This window comes from Apteryx rowi, unplaced genomic scaffold (genome assembly GCF_003343035.1).
Source record: "Apteryx rowi isolate R43461 unplaced genomic scaffold, aptRow1 scaffold_341, whole genome shotgun sequence".
In the NCBI taxonomy this organism is placed as follows: Eukaryota; Metazoa; Chordata; class Aves; order Apterygiformes; family Apterygidae; genus Apteryx; species Apteryx rowi.
The window spans coordinates 38,244-61,133 of NW_020449875.1; the positions used below are offsets into that span (position 1 = coordinate 38,244).

The following is a 22,890-nucleotide window of genomic DNA, read 5'->3' on the forward strand; positions in this document are numbered from 1 at the left end:
AGCATGTACTGATAAGCCTAGAGTGACTCATCAGACTTTTGGAGAGGGACTCAGCTGAAATATCAAATAGTGTGATTCAGCTTGAAGTTTAGGACCCCTAAACATAGGTGTCTACAAGGGAGCTATCTATATGCTAGTTCCCATCATGGTGAATGGAAATCTAATCAATACAGTCAACAAATATTGGGGACTGATTTGGCAGCATGTATAATGCAAATAAGAATGGACAAAATAAACATCTATATAATATATGGGCATTTTGACTTGTATTCTAGACTGTTGATGATTGTTTGAAAACATTTTCCAAAGATACTGATATGCAAGTGATGCTGATTTTGTTTTTATGTGCCGCTAACCTTTATATGTTTCCTCTACCCTCTTTTACTACCCAGATGTGTTTACACAACAGCCATGCAAACATAATGTATGCACTTTGTACTGCACCCCAACTGATACCAAACTAGTTTCTGTTACTTCTGGAACAGATGTGCCTAATGCCACTCCATAGGTGTTGAAGATAAAGCTGGGGGGCATATGGGAAAGGAATTCAGGAATGCAATATGTTGCATTCAGGAAATACAGCTCAATACATTAGCAAGCACAGTATGCTGTTGCTAATCCTATTAGCAGTCTAAAAACTCAGGACATAGAAAATTATTTCAGCTTCAACTAAAAAACAAGAGAGGAAGCTGGGAAAACCAAATTCCATGTTACTGTTGTCCCTAACAAAAAAACCTAAAGTGCAGATGACTAGTTTTTGCAAAACAAGCCTGCTTTCTTTTAATAGCTGTGTGCAATTTTCTTTTCCTTTCCTTACATATTAAAACTGGTACTTTGAATTACCAAAAGTTATGAGGAGAAAAATAATTTTGGAAGAGACTTATCAGTGATTATAAAGGAAAGGGAATTTGCACTGCTTTTTGGTGTAAAACCAACATTTAAGTTTATGAGACACATTTTGCCATGAGTTCCAGATGCATCCTGTCTTTCTATAAGTCTTACTTCTGTCTTCTTTTTAAGCACTGTTAGTTTTCTCAATATCTGTCAAATGCAGCATATAGTTCTTTTTTTCTTCAATGGAAAATGAATATTACTGTTTCACAACTTTAATCACAGCAAGTTGAACCCTGCACAAACACCCATGCAATTTACAGTTACAGATAAACCAAAACAAGTTGGGCAAGAGTTTCAGACTGAGACCGTTGGTCCAAGCCTACCACTTCAGGCTTGATCCTGATTGTAGTTAATACCAAAGGGCAAGTTTATCATTTTGTTTGTAATTGGCCTCAAATTTTCTCGGAACAGACAATGGTAAAACATTTCAGAGCATATATGATCTTAAGGAATTTTTTCTGGAACGGAACAGCTCCTCAGTCATCCATTTCTAATGCTGAGACAGCTGATTTACCTTCCATATACAGTGAACAACATATATTAATCCCCTTGCCCCAGATACTCTTCATTTCTATAACACCATTTTTATTATGTTGCAAAGCTCATAGCAAGGGAAATATCTGCGCAGGTATTTTATTGAAAATCTATCTTCTTGGGTTTAGGCAACACTAAAAAACACCCTTAAGACTTGCATATCAAGCAACAAAGAAATCCATTTATGTGGGTGTTTGAAAAGAAAAAGGACAATATACTTTTTAATGCAACTGAAATTACCTGGAGACAGTTCCCTTAGTGTGAAATGACTCTAAAACTCAAGACAGAGCCTACCATTTTCAAGTAGATAACAATGGCATTAACAGTCTTTGAAAATCCTGAAATGATCCAAATTTCATGTTACTGTTCAACTGAGATGCGGGTACATGTTCCACACGGCAAGGGTATGTGTATGAATGCTTGGGTACTCGTATTGTTGAAGATGATTACGTAGCAATGTATTTAAAATTTAATTTTATTCTCCACATCAGAATCAGAGTCAGATATTTGGTCTTTTGGCGTATGAGAAATGATTAAGTACAGAAGAGTGAGTTCTAGTCATGGCTGGTGACAGGAAACTGTAGTTTCAGAAAATCCATAAATATTGCATATTGTTAGTGAATGTTCATTTCTCCTATTCACTACAGAAATGGCTTCCATAAAGTGTGTTGCTGAGGTAATTAGGAAAAACTATTATGACTAGCTTGCTGGTAGTTTAGGGAAGTTTCGTGTAGGGAACAAGATACAGTTGCGTTTCAGGAGCCGATTTCTTTGTTTCTTGCATGCACACCTTATTGTAATATTACTACTTTATTTAGCAGCTTATCCAACTCAAGAATTAACTGCAAAAATTTACACTGGTCCTGCAGCATTTCATTGTCAACAAAAACAGTCAAGAGTTGTCTCTGGTCAGACAGGTAGATGTAAGCAATAGTTACTTCTTTGGATTTAACTGGTCAGTGTGACAGGTAATCCTAGGTACCTGATGCATGACAGCCACAAGTTTTCTCATAGACAGCAAAGGAGAGTTGTGAGGGAGAATGAGGAGGAGGAGAAAACCCTGCAGCCGATAGGGAACTGCACGGGAGAAAGCTTTAAATATCTAGAAGATTCATAGCCTGAATTTATATGCTGATTTTTCAATCAGCTGAGCAGCTGTCATGCAGAGAGTCTGCACCTAGGCTAGTGAAAGGTCTGAAGGGATCTGAGTATGAAAGAAAGTGTCCTATATTTAATATGATCAAAGAAAGGAGTGAAATGGTCAAAGAAACGAACTAGGAAAATGGTCTTTGCAGCAGCATTTCTCTATCAGTGAACAGTTGCAGTTGTGAAGGCTAGAGGAAAAGATGCTGATGTAGCTGAACAGCAAATGATGAGAGCCTAGATAAGAATTTTAGCTGTGGGGTTTGATAGGAATAGTCATAACTGTTATATGTTACGCAGGAAAGATCTGTAGTATCAAGGCATTACCAGGCTGTGAGGAGTGAACAGAAGATGATACTGAATTACAGTCACAGAGGAGAGAGAGAAGCAGTGCTGTCTGTCACAAAAAGTCATCTGCTTGTGAATATGGGCATGGATACAGGTCTTTCAGTGAAATGCAGGCATTTCTTATTTTAGGCCATACGAAAATTTGAGATTACTTTGAGCTTGCTGTGGAGAAGCTAAAGACCAATTCTGACATTCTAATAACAAGAGTCACGTTTTGAGGACTTGTGCATAGACAGCTTTGTCTAGGCTCAAAATGCATTAATATGTAGATCCAAAGTGCAGAGACCAGTGGCTTGTTGGGGACCTGGGTGACCTCGAAATGATTTCCTTTAAATAAGCAGGAATAGATAACAGACAAAAGGACTCTGAAATGTTCTTTTAATGGAAGGGGTCATCCAAGGCCAAACAGAAAAAATAAAAAGAGGCCATATTGCTGCTCTAACTCTCAAGAAGGGAGCTATTGCTGTCTCATTATGATTTTCTCAAGTGAGAAGATGACTGAGCAAGACTTGCAGTGGTCGTTCTAGAGAAAGGCCAGGAGCTTGATGAGGACAGAGGAAAATTCCCTAAGCAAAGACTGAGGAGGACAGGAGCATAAAAAGAATGGAGAACAGCAAGGTTGTGGGTACGTCCATGCCTTGCATTGCAGGGATAACCTTTTTATACTGACATCAGGACCTGAAAGCTTCCTTCAGTCCTCTGTCCCAGCTGCCAGGAACTCACCAGCTTGGCAGTGGCTGGGGGAAAGTCCAGCGGTGACACAGCAGTAGTGTTTCAGGCACCTTGTGTAACCTGAGTACCAAGAGTCAGCTTGTCTATTTCTACCCTGCTTTACAGTTGTCTGACAAGGAGAAGGATAAGAGCTGATCTGATCTTGATATGCAGAGGACCCAGGAAAGACTTCTCTCTGTAAAAGGCATAATGGTATTGCAATGGATCGAAGAAGAAAGTAGAGAAATTCAGAATGTAAATAAAGCATTTTTCCAATGCATTTTCCAAGAGGATGTTTCAACACTGAAACAGTTTGTAGTATTATCGTGGATTTTCCATATCTGAAGTCTTTAAGTCAAGACTAAAAGATAGGATGTAGTTGTATCTGCAGTTAGGGACTTTGTGCCAAAATTCCTTGTGGAGTTTTATGGTTGTTTTACATGGAGCCAAAACAGATGAACAAATAACTCTTTCTGGCCTTGAAAACTATGAATAGATTAGCACTAATAGTACAGACATAAAACCTTATGACAAATAATGCTCCGCCTTTCACTTTGGGGACTATAGTAGTGCCACAAAAGTCATCCAAGTTTATAGGTGGATAAGGTTAAAAGTACATAAATGTTTTTGGTTTAGTGAGAGCTAAAACCACAGTGTCTGCAGAGCTTTCAGTCTAGTTAAATAAGGTGTTGGCAAAGAATGGGAGGCTACAAACTGAGCTGTAGGTTTGATCTCACAGGTATAAAAGTGAGTTCTAGTCATGGCTGGTGACTTCCTTTCTTATGTGTATTTGTATGAAATATTAAAATGATATTTGCATTTTAGCTACTCACAGCTGCAGAGATCGCAGCTGCAGAGATCAGTGCGTGCTGCACCACTGCAGTGTAATTAGAGATAACCACAGAAGACTTGGGCCTTTGTCTCTGAATTCCAGCAGTTCATTTCTTATTTCAAACACTTACAAAATTATATAGCCATTGCCTCTCATCAGATCTTGTCTATCTCTCTGCTTGTCTGCCACGTTCTGAGAGGTGAACAAAGCTATTTGAGAGATCCAAAGATACCTGAAAACACACCCTTCTACTTCATAGCTTAATAGGATTTTTATAAATTAAATAAAAATTCCTCTAGGCAGTTTCTGGAACAAACAGACACATACACATTCATTTATGAATTTTCTCAGTTCTTTCCCTGTATTTTTATTTACTTACTTGCTCTAAGGGGATTAAGTACCAACTTATTCCTAGCCTTAACTTCAGCATATATCATCACTACTTAAAGCTGAAATGTTTGGTGTGTGTTTGTCCCTTTTCATGATTATATCTGAAAGGTGCTTGTATTATTTTTAGTGTTATTTCATATTTACAGTGTACCAAACACCCCATGAGCTACACAGAGACAGGAAAAGACAGGAAAGCATGGCACATTTGTTTATAATTAATCATTATCAGCTTTTAACCCCAGGCCCACCTTCTCTGTGGCAGTTTTCCCTGGGTGGAAAGGGGCTGGCAGCTGAGCAAAGTGGGGGGCTGTGTGGATGGAGTGCAGGATGCTGTCTCCTGAGGACTGCAGTTGGGCTCCCAGAGAGCGTAATATCCCCCCTGAATCCGGCAGGCACCTGGTCCCAGCTCCCCGGGGCTGGGAGGCATGGCCCAGAGTCTGCAATAAAAAGTGCCAAGCAGCAAGAAGTAATCCCGCAGCGTGCCAGAGTACTGGGCACTGTTAGTGTGCCCTGCGCACACTGGCCGGAGCCAGTGAGGAGCTCTGGGGCAGCTGTGTTTGCCTCTGCATCAGGACACAGCCTCCCCAAACAGCCATTGCTTTTGCCCAGATGATGGCAGAGAAGGGCCCTATCACATCAGGAAGCGTGGCTTTGATGCTCAGTTACCATTGCCAAAAATATCTTTATGTAAAGAGATACCAAACTGATGCTTCCAGCACTAGCATAAGGTCTTAAACCAGTCCCTGGCCTTGCAGCAGACAGTGTATGCAATGTAAGCTTGTTTGGCTTGAGGAACTAAAAGCTGGGGAGAGAAAATCAAAATATGATCTCCTCTTCTGCAGTAGTCAGGGTTTTTCTTCTGTGCTTCTATATTTAATGAGATAGCAGCTGGAAATCAGAGGTGCTCTCTTTGCCCACTGCAACACTAGGATGAACCCCTCAGTGATCTTAAATTCATCCTCTGGCTGCCCTTTACCCATGACTACAGAGTGAAACCAGGCAGTAACAGTTGATTTGGGCATCCCCCAAAACTTACCAATGAAGTTGCAGACTTCTGTGTAGCTAATTTAAGCCTCCTTGTTCTGGGTTGGTTTCTTCTTCATAGACTGCCTGGAAGTATTCTACAGCCCCCCCAGGCTGAAAAATGCTGAATTAGATGAATATTAGAAAATCGGTGCTGATGAATTTAAAGAAGAAACAATCTGTTCATGCAGTATGAGGGATACAAATACGAACTAACAGTATGCCTGTATAGATTTATTTTTCAAACTGTGCAAGTGCAGATGCAATCCAAATACAGTATTTTGGGCCCTGTTCCTAATGAGACCATAGGTACTGCAGAGTACAGGCACCTCGGTAATGAGTACTAAAGCTGATCAAATGAATTTTGTATAATTATCAGCTGAGAACTTAAAGGACGTTGCGTATGTCACTCATACGCCAAAGAAGAGCAGTTATCCCAAACTGATGATCAGAGACCATGGAGGGAAAATACTGTGCATGAAAGCATGTTGCAGATCTGAGATCTATTTCAAAGAGGGAAGCATTTAGATTTATGAGGTTGTGCACTGGAGCTATTAGTGTACCTGTTAACAAATGATGCAGATTATTCCTACTAGGCGCCTTGACTTTCTTAGAAAAATGGTTGTCTGAATGTCATTAAAATTAAATTGCCTTTTGTTTGTCAATAAGGAAAATATTGATAACGCAGTCAAAACATTTGGGACAACGCTTTTTTAAAATCTGCATAGCAAAATGGCTACTTTGTTGGGCTTAAATTTGACATCCTGATACTGGCATTAGCCTGAAAAGTTAATAGTCATCTGCTCCTCTCCTACACGTTAGTAATAATACAGCAATGTGTTCTCAGGTGATGTGTCAATACTTGGACAGCACACATGCACATTTATCAAAGCTATGACTAAAGGGAAGCCCCAAAGGGTATTAAATTACCTAAATTGAAGCTTCGTTTTCCTAAGTGCTGTGACTGTGCTTTCACGGAAGTCAACAGGTTTAACTCATTATTTTGGTTTCCTGTTTTTTAATATTGCCTTCAAAATGTTTGCTTTTATTTTATATTATTTTGTTTTGTTTTGTTTTATATTATTTCTCTATTTCCAGTGGGACTGTTCTTAAATAACAGATTGTATAACCAGACCGATAGAGATGTTACACTGAAAATCTTGTTTATGGGCAAAGAGAAAACACACCTTATAGCTAAAGTCAAGAACTTAGTGTTAGCATAGCTGAAATCTTAACAGTCTAATCCAAGAATTATTATTAGTTAAGATCTAATTATTACATAAAAAGAAATAATACTTCTGTGCAGAAGAAGTTTGGGTAATAATGATAATAGTAATACAGTTAGAACTGTTAGGCACACACTTCTTGGTTTCTATCCTTGTACCAATGTTATGCTCACCCCTGCCCTGCTCCCTGGGTCCTGAGGATGGTGGTTTCGTTCTGGTGGGGGAGAGTGTTACCACAGGCCATCATCACCTGGAGGAACATGATGTTGATGTTTTCTCCTTCCTCATTCTAGGATCTATTTGGGTCTTTTTTATGTTTGCTTAAACAGTTTTGCACCTTGCTCTTTCATCATCGGTCTGAAGCTCCATGTAACATCCAAATTTACGAAATATGGTGCCTTTTACATGTGTTAGATACCGTTTCTTTGTTCTCTGTGTTACTCCTAAAACCTGCTTTGTCCAGCTCCAGATCTGCATTTCTTTAACTGACCATTGGTGAGTTGTTTGTAACGGTGGGATCCCCAGTGCCAGGCCTGCACGCTGTCTCTTATCATCCCTTGCCTGTGCTCCTCTGCACCACATCCTGGCTCTCTCCTTCTCAAGGCCTCTGTTATCCTGCCAGGCTGGTATTTCTCTGTACTGTATCATTATGTTAGAGTCGTACAACCATGGCGGTACCATACAAAGAAAAACAAAAATAAAACAAATTAGCCATAGCCATCTGGTCAATTAGAAAAATTGCTGTTATGTTTAAACCAAGTAAAAAGAGCTGCAAGCAGGTCAAGAACAGTCCAGACAGAGCAAGCCCAGCAAGCCTGAGTCTTGAGGTCTTGCAAACTCAGTACAAAGCCTGTGGTCTCTTGCTAGCAATGGCAATACCATATTAGAGGGCTACCGAGTAACAGAGGTCATGGTACAATTCAGGCAAACTTCACACAGTGTGTGGTAAATATGTAGAAAATGTGGAACAATGTACATGTGAAAAGTTGCTGTAGTTTGGAGTGTCAAATATGTATTTTCTGGTGAGTTCTTCGCTCACCTGTTTTGTGTAATGCAAACAGTAGCACCCTGCACTGGGATTGGATTTTTCTGTTTTGGGTTCTTTTTGATGAAATGTTTTCCGGTCTCAGTAACTGTTTGTTGAGACAAATAATAAGGTAAATTGTACATCTGACAGAGTTGACGTTCTGCTTACTCGTTATCAATATGCATATAGATCAGAAAAAAAACTGAACATTTTTACAAAAGTCTGATGCAAAGACACAGTCTAATACAAAATTCTGTACAGTGAAATTTTATGGGTAAGCCAGCGAAAGGCAGTTAAAACAGTAGGAGCAGTGGGAAAAGTGAGAGCAGGAGGCCAAATTTATGATCACGTTTACTTATTTCTCGTATGAGTATGCAGAGTCCACAGCTCTCCATTTGTTTTTCTTCAAGGATATGTAATGTATTTCTTCCTGCTGGGGTAAGGGTATGTATGAGTTAACACAAGACACAAGTCCAGAGGTGTATATTGGGTAAGTGATGTTGTGAACTGAGAACACACACCCATAAAATATTAATCTTTGAGCAGTTTTCAATGTGTACCAAGTATAAGAGGATGGTTGCAGATGCGATGTAAGTAAGAGATTGTGCAGCTGGGCAATCATTACCATATCTCATGACCAGGAGTGCGTGTGCTGCATTAGTGATAAGGGAAGAGGAGAGCACCCTTATTTCTTTTATCTTCTATCTCTGTACATCAGCACTTTCTGTATTTCCAGTATACCTGGGAACACTGAGAACCAGGTACAAAGGATTTCTCATTGCTTATACTCTTACTAATCCATTTAACTCAATATCACAATCTGTTAGTGCATATCAGCTGCTGTTAGTATTATGGACACGTTATACTCCTTGCTAGTAAAACTCAGTCTTCCATTTCCCTTCCACTGTAGAAAATGTTGGAGCTGTTTAGCAGTTCTTGAAGGTTAAGTCATGTATAGTGGTTTATCTTTCAAAGATGATTCTTAGTTTCTTTTTTTTTTTTTTTTTCTCATTGCCATGGCCGGGTAGGAAGGTTTCCAGCCTTAGAAAACTGAAGAAAATTGAAATTGGTTCTCTTAGAGAGATGACTACACTGGGGTGGTTTTCACGCAAAGGAAGCATAAACCATTTACAGGGCTCCTTGCATTTCAGATTCCTTTATCTAATTCAGATGCTTGCTGCAAATTGCACTAGCTTGTGGGTTAGAAATCCAGGTGTATGCATGGGAACAGGGCCAGTATGTTTTTCACAGCAGATCTCCAACAGTCTGCAGCTCACAGAGTAGCCACTCGGGCAGTAATTATAATGTTTCTAGCAGTATTGCTAGACTTTCAGTTTTGGCTGTAATGAACCATGCTATAATACCCATTTTGAAGTGACCAATGGTAGGTGCAGGTAACCAAATGAAAAGTTCCATTAAATTCCACGCCTTCTCAGCTGGGTTTCTATATGCTACCAAGATGCACATAATAATAGGTAAGAGCTTCCACATTTCCAGTGCTACTTTCTCAGCTGAAATGTAGCAGTGGAGAAAACAGTACTTGAACTGATTCAGGCAGATTATGTTGAAGGACCTTCACTTGCAAGCAGTGTTCATTTAGCTGTATTAAGGCCTAATGCTGAACATGCCCTGCAAGCAGAATGCAAACATTTAAAGGGTCAGGCCTTCTTTGCCGATTTCTTATATGTAAATTTTTTGCCAAATTATTCACAGAAGCTGTAATTAGTATTGCAAGATTGCTGTAATAGGTACATAGTAAACCTGTTCTCATTTTTTCGCAGAGCAACATATAGGTATTCATATATTTAGATAAAGAACCTACTGCACTAGCTGATAATACAAAATTATTGCCATTCTGAAGTGAATTTTTAAACACATAATTATATGCAGTTGAAGTAAAAATTATATTGCATTATCTAATATAAACAAGATATTCTATTTCAAGTGGTTCAGTCAAAGTAAAAAAATCTAATAATGGGAGACTTAAAAAGAGAAGCATGCCAGTATCCTTTCCCTTTTATTAAGTTAAATCATTTTCAAGGGCAAAATCTATTGTGAAAGCTTATGTTTAAGCTCTTATATTTTTTTCTTTAACAGGACTGGGAATTTCCACATTTTATGGGTGATGTTGAAGTGAATCTCCCAGGTTTGCCATCTGCACATATGCAGTTCAAAGTACCTTACTTCCAAAAGATCTTCAAAGAAGAGTATCACATACATATAACCGGTACGTAATCTTACAATTACTGTGTGGTACTGTGGCACAGTCACACAGTTAACTGCTTCTGTTTAGTAAATATATGTTAACATGTCCTTAACCACATCCTTTTTTGTCCCCACCCACACACTTACTATCTATCTGTCTGTCCAGCTATATACAGATACAAATACAAATACAAATACACATGCATATGCATATACATATACATGTATGTGTACAAAGATCTCAGGGAAGTGAGGAATCTGTATCATATAAACCAAAGAGACCTGCTGTTCTTCATGGATTTCAGCAACTTCTTGTGACACTAAGTAATACCTACTGTAGCTTCAGGGATCTTTTATCTAAAACTACTCTCCAGGGGAATTAGCAGCTTATTTCACTTTCAAATCTCTTATGCTTTCAGATGCTTTTACTATGATTTATGCTAATATCTTTTCATAACTTCAGTCATTCTCATCTGGCAAAGGCCACTCATAACCACACTTCTATCAGTCATCTAACCAGAAACAGACAGTTAAATAACCTCAAATAAAATAGGATTGTAGTTATTCAAATGGATGGTAAATATAGATATAAAGGACCCAATCCTTGCATACTATAAGACACTATTTTAGTAACAGCGGTGAATGAAAAAGAGAAGAAGATTAAATAGGGGTAAATGTTTTGGTTTTAGCTTCAAGCTGTGCAGAAGGATATATTGATAAGAGAGAGATGAATGATACTGGATAGAGCAAAAAAAATGCAGATATGAATTGACAGTGGTCTTTAACTGCTAATAGAAACAATCATAGGACATGAGACTGTAAAGGAAAAAGATATTTGAGAACATCCAAAGACACCACTCTATGAAATTCCTGCAGAGCAAGGACAAAAGGAGCATTCAAAGAAGATAAAAAGTTAGTACCAGGAACTAGTAGGGGAGCCACAAGTTCACCAGGCTGCAAAAGCTAAGGGAAGAAAATGTGCCAAGGAGGAAAGAATTATGAACCCAGGACTCAATCAAGATAGGCTGAGAGTGAAACCTTAGAGACAGCATTTTTAGCAGAGAAGATTAGAAATCTGAGAGGTCAGTTTGAAAACTGGAAAACAGGTGCAAAAGTTACCTGCTGGTTATTGGATGAGAGAAGGCAAATGGGCCAGTGGCGAGTACAGTTGGAAAAATGGAAAGATAGAAAGTTTTTCGAAGCTGGATGTAGGAACTCTATTGGACTACTGATAAAATAGACAACCAGCGATAAGAAAGAAGGACTTGAGGGTATGTGTGAGTGAGACAGTTTGAGCCACTGATGGTTTATGGAACAGGATGAAGTGAAATAGGCAAATGATCTCATGGCCAGTGACTAGAAAATGTAAAGTGAGAGCTGGGATGTGCAGGTGATGGAAGAATGCAGATTTTTCTTTCTGAAAGTGAACAAAATCTTGAGCAAAAAGAGAAAGGAGAGAAAAAGAGACTATAAGCATCAAATATTTGACATGAACTATAGGCACAGGAGTCAGGGCTAGTGAAAAATATTTGTTTTGCTGCTTCTCAAGACTAAAGCATGAATTTGGAGGGGCTCAATCCCACAAGCATCCCAGATGCCCTGCAGTGAATGGATGAACTGAGTAGCATGAACAGCAGCTGAGGTATGCTACAGTGGGCTATGCCATCAGGTATAGGAAGTCCAGATATAATTAAAGTAGATGAAAACCAATGGCTAGTATAAGATGTACTGAAGGGCAAAGAAGAACCCTTTTGCACTGTAGAAGAGTTGGGGATATTGATGATGATCAGAGAAGAGCAAAGAATAAGCAACAGCAAAAAACATAAATTAGGGATTGGAATTACAACTACTAGCAGTGCTGCTGTTTGAAAACAGACCAACTAAGAAAAAACAATATTTATGCATTGTAGAGTCCTCTGCAGAGAGAACTGGAGGCCTCTCTGATTTTTTGGCGAGAAGGCATTCTTTAATGAGGATGAGCTAATGAATAGGAGCTGAGGAATATTTTTCCCTGCTCAGCATTAACAAAATCCATTTATTAGATTTACTAGACAAATCAATCCATTTGACTGCATGTCACATACTCTGTCTACTGAGTGCCTGTTTTATCTCAGTGCTACATCACCCTTTAGGAGATCTAATAAACAGCCCTAACACATGGCACAAGAACCTCCCTTTGGGTAGGTTTTGCTTGAACCATCTGTTCTTGCCATCAGTTCTTGTCTTAGATTAGGGTATCATCTTGGATCATTTTCAAGCTCTAGTTATTGTGTGGATCTGTAGATACTTGTAATTTTCTATCCAAATCAAAGAGCTTATAAAGGAAAGAACTGGTTCAATATACATGACAAGGTGAATGTAATCCAATCTAATGAGAGTAGAGAGTGGTGCATATGAATGCAACTGCACCAGATGACATGAGGACAGGACATTGATAATGGCATGAAGGTAAAGCCCACTGCTTTTTTAAGCCTTGTTTAATACATGGGATCAATAATGTTAAATTTAAGAATATTACTTCTTAATAATAACAAGGAGGAAGCAAAGACTATGGCCTGAATATCATTTATGTTAGTACTTACTATAGGGATGAAATCAAGCTGCAAAATCTATGACCTGTGCCCTGATTTCCAAAACTGAACACCCTTTACTCCCAAATAACAAGGACAAAGAAAGCATGGCTGAAACACCCATTTGCCATCTTTTTCCTAGCAAATTTTATTCTTTATAAGCTTTGTTCTTTTTCAATCTGTTTTGGTCACTGTTGTTTGATACAAATAAGAGCAGCTCAAGGACTGCCCTGAGCAGTCCTGTTTGGTGCTGGGCTGCTGTAATGAGCAATGATACCACAAAGAGGCAGCTCTAAGCAGAGGGGTGTTCAGAGGGGTACAGTACTTTAAACAATCTTTCTGTTGCTGTGTGCTTACAGGCTTTGTGTAAGTTCAGTACAGATGAAGGATTTCACAGTTACATGTTCTGTGTTGCCAGCTCTCATGATTTTATCACAAGTCTTAAGACAGTTGCTTTTTTTGCTTTTTTCTTCAAGTGTCAGCTCCTGGATTCAGTGACTATGTGAGAATTTTGGCTTTCATATTTTTTAAAATATACCTCATGATTGCAGAAGAAAAATTAAATGTTATTTCTGCATAACTGTCTAAAAAGCAGATAACTATAGCACTACTAAGTATGTTATTTTTAGCCCATCTCACTACTTTAAACTAATAACATGCTTTCTTAGGCCTGACTCTTGATTTCTGAATGTTGTAAATAGGCAGTAATGTTGAATTAATGTCCTCAGCCTGTAGCTGATATGCTTCAGTGTAATTTTAAATTTACTATCAAAAGAATATCTTATTTTTACTAGAAACTGAGTGCCTCATCTAGCTCAAATTTCTTTGCATCTAGGAACTTCTAGCAAGCATCTAGTCAGTATTAAATATTTTTATCCTGTTTTCATAGTTGCTTTTATCTATGAACATCAAAAATGACTTGAATTCCGGCATCTGCTTAACTTATCTGGATTTCCCTTGACAGATGGTTCACTGCAGTGTGTGTGTTTTCTTTCTTGGGCTGCTGTTTATGAAAATACACAGTCAAGCCTAGTTTCTATAATACCCAGGGAAATTTGTGATACTTAAAAGTAAATTTTGTTACTTCAGATTCTTTCATTGTTGAAAGGCACTCAAAGGCCTGGCTGGCACCCTTTAACAGCAGCACTGGAGATCCAAGAGCATCTGCTATCAAGTATGTGGATAAGTTTCAGATAGGAAATGTTAAGGTTTAGGAATCAAAACAGATGGGAGATTTTTTTGGCCATTTATAAATGCATTTCTGAGTGCTGATCTAGCCAGAGTGCCTTTCCACCTAAAGGAGAGATTGTTCCCTTCATGGTTTCATGGCTATCAAGTGCCTAGCAAGGCTGACTTGTGGAGTTGAACCGAAAGTGTGTCTAGATCCAGGCCAAGCACAGCCTACGCAGAGATGCCTGAGGGGGCCTGTGGGCAAAAATAGAAAGATTAGAGGTGAAAAGAAAGCTGTCCATGAACACAGACTTGGAAAAATCTCAGAGGGTTTGCTGCTTAGTTCAGAGAGTTTGCTGCTTATTTCATCTGAGTGGTCTGTATGCATGTATCTAGCTAATAACACTGACACGACAGAAGAAATGAAGAATGTTTCAAAGATACCTGAATATTTTACAGAGGTGTCTGAATGTTTTTATATGCAAATTGCAATTGAGATAAGAGTTGAAAGTCAACATTTTCTATGCTACCCTCTGGCTGTGGTTGCACATCATGAGGCCACTTGAGTCTAGCTGTAATAAATGGGATATTCACATTTCCTCTTGACCTCAGGATGGATGCTGAGGACTGGCTTCTACATGAGGCCTGTGTTTTGAGGACATGACTACTCTTTTACTGAGTGGACGTGCAAAAATAAAAATGTTCCAGAATCAGAAGCTGTTTTGAAATATTTGGACCTGCAGGATCTGCCTCAATTGCCCAGCAAATCAGCTGCATTTCTGATTGGTTGTTTAACCCCTTGTAGACCTTATTGGCCTCTTTAAAAATGAGTGCTGTCCAAACATCTTGTTCAGCTCTGGCAGGTATAGGTGCCTTTCTGGAAAAAGGAAAAGAAAAATCCATAACTCTTTGACTGTGAGAAAGCCCCTGGATTCACATACAGTGCACAGTTGCTCAGCTTCAGCGAGCCGTGTAGGGAGAGGGCCTTTCTTGCCTTTCTAAGCAACAGTCCCCTATAGATTAATGTCCAGAGCATATTCCTATAATGTGTCCCCAAACTGCCATAGGTGGAAATAGTCCCAGTGCCAAGGTTTCCCATCCTGTGAGTGCCCTAGCCATTAGGATACAATGCACCCCAACAGCTCTGTTTTCTCAGAAAATAGGGATGCAGTTTTCATGCCCAAATAGTGGGTGTAGACTACAAAGCCTAGGGAGAGGTGCCTAGGGCTGAGAGTCACAGCCTATTTTAGCACTTGATTTTCGGCATGGAACTTCCATTGAGGAGTCTGAGTATATTTTTTTGCTGTTTCCTGAAATGTATATTAACCATGTTGACCGGCCTTCCAGTCTTGAGAGCTGATCTTACTGCTACACTCTTCTTCTCAAGCAGTGTCTGTGAAAAAGCCACCTGTTTCAAGAAGGGCTAAATAGTGCTAGGTGTATGACAATGTTCTTGGCAATGCAGACCTCACTGGAGTTGAACCAACCCTAGATCAAAACTGGTACTGATCCTACAGAAAAGTATTGGTTAGGAAACAAATGAAATGAAGACTTCATAGTGTGGGACTCAATTTTCCCTTTCCACTTTTCTTCTGTAATGAAATTTGAAGTACTGAAAAACAACTTATTTTATTTTTAGAAGATGAATATCTGTGGCTGTATGTTATATATATTGTATATATTCTGACTCTTTACAGAACTAGAGACTTGAGCTGGTCCATGTGCAAGGTGAGAAGTCAGGAGTGGCTGTAGCCTTTCAAAATTTAAGACTTCTGATTTACCAAATCCATTTCCTGTGCTGATCAACCTGTATTTCTTTAGCTATGAAGATGATTTGCTGTCATGAACAGACAAAGTTTGCTGTAAAAAAAAAAAAATTTTGTTAAATTTAAGTTGTGATAGAAAATCATTTTATATACATAGAGAAATTATACATGTGTATAATGTTAAAGATAGGTCAATACAATACAACTCAAAAATCAATTGTCCTGGAGAATTATCATCAAATATATGTTTGTCAGTGGAGACTTCCAGGCCTTTTGGTTCAGTAGTGTTTCCAGAAGCATACACATTTTTGGAATAGCAACAAGTGGTGAGGTTGCATCATTTCTACACAGCTATCTGGGTTGCTTGATAAACCGGTCTTACTCAGCTGTCACACATTCTAGTACAGCTGCGCAAAGTCTTGGAACAGGGATAGACAGCAGCAGACACTGTATTCTAGAAGGACGCAAATACTTTTTCTAAGTAACCAAGACAGCACAAGCTCCCAGTAAGTAGTTTTATGCCTAAGGATTTTAGCACAGCCTTAGCTACAGAGAATACTGAGTGGGCGTAGGAAGATGTCATTGTGTTCATATATGGTTACAGTGAGACTATTACTGAAATGCAGTGTTTCTTCTGGTGACAACACTTTTCAAAAGAAAAGGAAAAATCAGAATTCAAAGAGGAGTGTGACAATGATGCAAAGTGTGTAAAAATTTTCTAGAAATGAGAAACTTAAGGAGTTTTGAGTAGGTCCACCACTGAACATAGACAGGTCTCAGACAGCTAGCTGCCACTTAGACATACAGGGTAAGATTCATCATAATTAACCTGGGTGTCTGCATCTAAGCTATTTATCTAGACTGCCTTTATAATCCCACTGATCCAACTGATACAATCAGTGGAGCTTAAGGCTGTTGTCCTGCCTGCCTAACCTCATCTAGGAGCTGAGTGAGCGAGTTTCAAGTTCATGCTTTGAATAAAACAGGCAGAACATCTCTTTTGTATCAGACAAGTACTCTAATTCTTGATATAAGAGGGGTGGTGCCCTCTTAGAATCCATCTTAGAATAGATTCACAATTATGAAACCACAATGTAGGACAGATACTACGTGAAGCCTAACATCAGGCACCTAAATACCTCTATTCAACATTTTCAGTGTTTTTTGCTAGCTTCTTAGTCAACTCCATCACCAGCAGCAGGCTGCCTTCTGAAGTCTCCTTTGGTGGGTTGCTCTACACATGTAGTATTAAGGACAACCTGGTCACCCAGCTGATTGCTGTGAAATTCACTAAGTGCCATCATACATAAAGATAAGGTGCTGCATAGCTCAGTACTGAATCTAAGTTCTCTTTGTCAATCATACCTGAAGCCTGCAATCAAGATAACCATAACAGTCCCTTTTAGCCTTTATAAAGGCCATCTCAATAATGTCCCCATTACATTATGCTTAGTGTTTTGCTATTTCCAATTGCCTGTCTTTTCCCTACACATCTTCACTCTTGCCCTGTCAATCTGAAAGGAAAGAGCAATATTGGTCCTACGTGAATTTTCCAACTTCCTACTATCTCCCGTACCTAGCAGATCTCTCTGGAGAGTCACCTGTCTTGGCTCTGCAGAAACACAAAGTCCCACAAACATGTTTTTGATGGAGCCAATAACAAAAGAAGTGGAAGGAAGTTTCTCCAGACAGGCTGATAATACATTTTCCTGGGAAAGGAATGTGGCTTCGGAAATTAACTTTGGGGCGGTGCTGCCAGGGGTGTTACGTTCTCATTGAAACGCAGAGGAATATTTGATGACACGTTTTTGTTCCACAAAATGTCCAAGTGCACTGCATGTACAACCATAAAGCAGGAAGGAAGTTTTGAATGCAGTAAATCGTGTTCTCATTCAAACTGGTTGTGGATAGGTAATAGTTCTAATACTTGTGTTTCTTTGTCATTTGTTTTTAGCCTGGTTTCCTAGGGAAATGAGGATTGTATGATTTAGTTCTCTATATGGGTTGTCTCACTCTTTATCCATCTCTCAGCTGATCAGCTTCAACTAATTTTTGAACCACTGCCAATTTCAAAAACACTTCTCAGAGGGTAGAAATCTGAAAGATAGTTACATTCCGATAGTTTCCTGAGACATGGTGGTTAAGTAGAGGAGAATCATCTAAGTTGGTGCCCAGCTGAGGAAAAGCAGGTAGAAATCAGCCATTATGTATCCTGTTTGACAGTAGCCAATTGATCAATGAATGTGTGTGTCCCAGCCAGCCCATCAACACACTCAATGCAACATATTTACTGTCTCTGTTTGTTGAAAGGTCATGCTTGATGGAGAAGCTAGGGTTATTGTGATGGAGAGAAACACAGAAAATATATGGCAGAAATCCATAGGAGATGACATTACACTAGCTAGTATTATTTTTATTATATTTCATATTTTATCATCATTTCCAGTGTCTTGGTGTTGATTTAAGGAAGTTAAACACTATGAAATGTGATGATAATCATCTAAAACCATACTTTTCTAAACTCACTTCTTCAACAGGTCAGTTATAATATTGATGAAAACACAGAATAAAGCTAGAAGAGTTATTAAGGAATTATGTGAAGAGTGCAGTTTGATTTCTGGATAGTGACAATAACACAGCAGAATTAACATTCTTACTCATTTTCAGTGTAAAAATAACCTAGACTGAAGAGGACCATTAAAGAACAATTGCTGAAATACAAGGAGTTACACTAGAGCATTCTGGTCCATGGTACAACTTCAATGCCCAGGCTTTCAGGATCTGGAATCTGTTTATTCTTTACCAAACCTGTGACATAATTCATTCTATAGATGCTCTGATACGATTATTTTAGTTTTTCACTTGAAACACAATTAATTATGATTAAAGCATAGACCAATGTCATTATTCAGCAGCAGGGACATTCCTCACTGAATGTCCTTCTGCACAATGCTGTGATAGGTTGCAGTCACAAATCCTCAATCCTAACACATCTTTGGTGACATGTAGATTTGGTGGGTTTTGGTTGGTGTCAGTCGTCCCTGCACAGGTAAGATCTTAACATGTTCAGCTCATATGTAAGAAATGCTTAAACTATGAAATTTGTTTTGTTTTGTTTTTGTATAATTTGTTTTGTGAAATCATAGAGTAATTTAGTTTAGAAGGGACAGGTGAAGGTCATCTGTTCCAACAACCTGCTCAAAGCTGGGCCAACTTTGCAATTACACTGAGTTATCTTTTATATATTTTGCATACCTGGAGGAGGCATGCAAAAGAGTAAATTTACACCTCTTCAGTAATCAAAGAAGAAAGGTTTCCTCCTCCAGTATTGCAGGAGCCTAATATTATACTCTGAGTCACTCTGTGGAGAAGTTTCTCACCACACTGACTATAGGTAAAGCTAAGCTGACTAGCCTCCCAAGACTAAAATCAGCCCTTGCTGATCTTTTTGCTCTGAGAGAGTAATATCTGTAAATCACAGTTTATCCAGTAGTCTCCACCTGCCTATGCCTGGGCACCATGGGTGGTATATTAAACAATTTAAGTGTCTACTCTTAAAATTTACATAATTACCAACCCCCCAAAAAATCTCACCTCAGCCATTCCTGGCATATGAACATTTCTATCAGACATGGCCTTTTCAAGAATTTTCACCTGAATATTTTTAAAGCCTTGAAATTAATACCCTTTAAGTTTATTGATCACATCACCTAATGGTCTAACCAACAGGTCACCTACATACTGCAATGTAAATTCAGTTGATATAGTGCTATGCATTACAAAATCATTTTGCATTAAATTATTTTATTATGTGCTCAAATATAATTGTGAAACACTAAGGGATATTCAGCATAAATCTGACTATGATGAAAATTTTATTATAACTTTTTTTTACAGATTAATGAAAAAAAGGACTTTTTTCTCTGAGTAGTATTTACATATTACCACATCTGTTGTGCTTCTGAAACAGATATGTCAGATGACAGAACCTTCTTTTTCCAATACAGGCAAATGGTTTAACTATGGAATTATCTTTCTGGTTTTAATCTTGGATCTAAATATGTGGAAGAATCAAATATTTTACAAACCTCATGAATATGGTCAATATATCGGTCCTGGACAGAAGATCTACACAGTGAAGGACTCAGAAAGCTTGAAAGATCTTAACAGAACTAAGTTATCTTGGGAATGGAGATCCAATAACACTAACCCATTGACCAACAGGACCTATGCCGAAGGAGACATGTTCTTGCACAGCAGATACACAGGCTCTAGCCTTGATGTCAAATGCCTGGCTTTTATTCCAAGTTTGCTGGCTTTTGCATTGTTTGGTTTCTTCATCTGGTTCTTTGGGCGATTTCAGAAAACCGATCAAGGCATGGAGAATTTAGACAAATCTTACACAAGAATGAAAAGAAAGTCACCATCAGATATGGGAATGACACGAGAAAATACACAGGTGTTAGTAGAAGAACCATTGAGTTTTCAAGAACCACATCTAGTATCCATAAAATCAGACTTAAGTGAAATTGTTTTTAATTCTTCTCTCCTAACTTCTGAAAACTTGAACGCACAACTGAATGAACAAGATAGCCCTTTACAACCAGTACCAGAGTCCTCTGTCCCTAAGAGTAATCCTGTGACCTAGAGCCTAATACCCAAGAAAATCAGTTTAAGTAAGCAGTTATTAGAATAATTCAGTTTTACCTTTTGTAAGTTAAGATTTACATAGTGGTTAGAATAAGAAACTCAACCTATACCACAAAGGTGCTCAGCATGCTTTTTCTAGGGATTTTGTTTTCTATTTGTATTATAGTACATGTGCCTACTGTATATCTAACATTCCTGTATAGATTGCTTCCCAAAATTGCACAAGCTGTTTATTAATACATTACCTTAACTGTACAGTAGTGTATTAGATGATTACTTGCAGGTATAAAATTCTACCATGGTGGTGCCTTGAGACATTAAACTGTTTTTTAACTGAACACCAGATGTATAGCACAGTTCTTCTAAACTATTTTGTGAAGTTTTTTGTATATGGTTATTTCAAGTATCATTTGATGTCTTAACAGAGGAGACAGATGTAGTTATTCCTAAAGAAGGGTTTCTGTTAGGACATCACAACTTGACTTTATTGTTTACTCATCTATGGAGTCAGTGACTTTGATGACTGGACTGCAGAGAAGCATGTTGATTACCTTTTAATTTTTGCTGGCTAGCTGTCAAACACACATACAGATACATTATGTGGTAAACAGTAGAGTGATAATACAGCATGGGTCACTACTTTTGAAAATATGACTTTCTCCATCAGTAATTGCAATTAGGTGATAATGCCTAATTATATTTTTCATAATTAAACTACTCCTTAATTAAAAATTCTGCCCTTCACCTTTTAGAAACAGAGGTGAAAATGCATAGTTGAAACAACTTTTTCCATCATCACACCAAACCTATGCAGCATCAAAGGGCCAGTGGAGTGATTACAATAATAGACACAGAGGCTGTTACATCCAGTATTTGTGCAGTTACGTGTAGATATGGTCTGGGGATACGTGCTAGTGTGAAACACACCACACAGGTAGACAGTCTAATTTCTCCAAAGATTGAAGAAATGTGCAGGGGTTTTCATTAAAGTAGATTAATAATGAATTGTATTGTATCCTTTTTTTTCCCTCCTTCATCCATTAACCATGAATGAGTGTAACCTGGAAGCAAGAATGTAGTGCAACATTTTTTTCTGCTTCTTTGAAGGAGATATTGGAATATGAGTTCCTCTGCTGTATGATCAAACTATATACAGTAAAGAAATTGCATGTCTAAAATATCACAAAGACTCTGATTTGCCTCTAATTTAGTTCTATAAATTGTTTTTACAAGTTACTAAATAATAAGTCATTTTTAAGTCTGAATTATTTCCCTGTAATTTACTGGTATTGCTGTATTTCGTCTTTGTGACTTTTTTATCATCTCAGTTGTTTTGATCTATCTGCTTTTAAGTTTTCAGAATGCTGAATTTAGCATGCATAAGAGAACTATGCATTTATTAACTGTCACTTGAGAACCAATTTTAATAAACATCATTCGGCAATTTTTTATTATAAAGCAGGAACATATCCTGTTAGTTCGGGGATTTTTTTTAACACTTTACCAATGCATTGTCCTATTTAAAATTATAAATATTTCTGACACTAAAAAAGATTGATAGCATCATAGTAATGTCAAAATCAAACATTTTGCTCATGGAACATTTAATATTTCATCAGATGAAAAAGTTCCCTTTTTTATCAGGCTAAATGCATAGCCATTAAAAATATACAGCTAAAAATAAAGCTGTGATTAGGTTTTGCCTAGTGCAGCCTATAAATTTGTTCTATTGACTTAAAATATTTTCAAAGCCAAACTATTAATTAGTTTTGGTAAAACACTGTGAGATCCTGCCTGTACTGTATAGGATGTGATTGTACTGATGCTTGACTTTCAAACAGAAAATGATTTAGAAAAGTAAGAGCATTTGGTAAGTAGTTACAGATATAGCTAATTAATTTTGCAGGTATATGCTTCTCTGTGTATTTTAGATACTCTAAACCCAAATATTGAAAACCTCACATCAGCCCCCTTTTTTTTTTTTTTTTTGGTGCATGGGAGTGGAAAATCTATTAATGTGTAGGCAGAAAATTTGAGCCTTACTGCCTGCATGATTACATGACTGAGGAAACTGTCATTAAGCAACTGATCTGCAGCTAAAATAATTGTGACCTCACATTGAGGTCATTACAAGGTCATCACAAGCCTGCATTAAAGAGAGAAAAAAAAAAAGGAATCCTAGATTTTGCATGAGTATTTAATTTAATGGCCAAGCAGAGAGCCTGCTTATATTGTGAATTCAGAATAAGCCAAAAGACTCAATATAGCCACTCGCCATGGTCAACTCATCACTTTAAACAAAGGAGGAAGGACTCCTTAGTTGTGTGGGAGTCTCAAATGTAAACACAAACACAGATGGGAGAAGAAAGGAGTGTTTCCACTGTCTACTTTAGGTATCAAA

At 38.1% G+C, this 22,890-nt stretch overlaps 1 protein-coding gene across 1 annotated transcript in view; it reads left to right on the forward strand.

The window, feature by feature from the left end:
• LOC112969283 (transmembrane protein 117-like) overlaps window positions 1-20,758 on the forward strand; it is a 43,454-nt gene extending 22,696 nt beyond the window's left edge. Inside the window, exons 3-4 of the mRNA XM_026072428.1 lie at window positions 10,226-10,355; window positions 19,847-20,758. Of these exons, the coding sequence (XP_025928213.1) occupies window positions 10,226-10,355; window positions 19,847-20,487 (771 nt within the window). The 3' untranslated portion in view covers window positions 20,488-20,758. The remainder of the gene's footprint in view (window positions 1-10,225; window positions 10,356-19,846) is intronic.
• The last annotated feature ends 2,132 nt before the right edge of the window (window positions 20,759-22,890 follow it).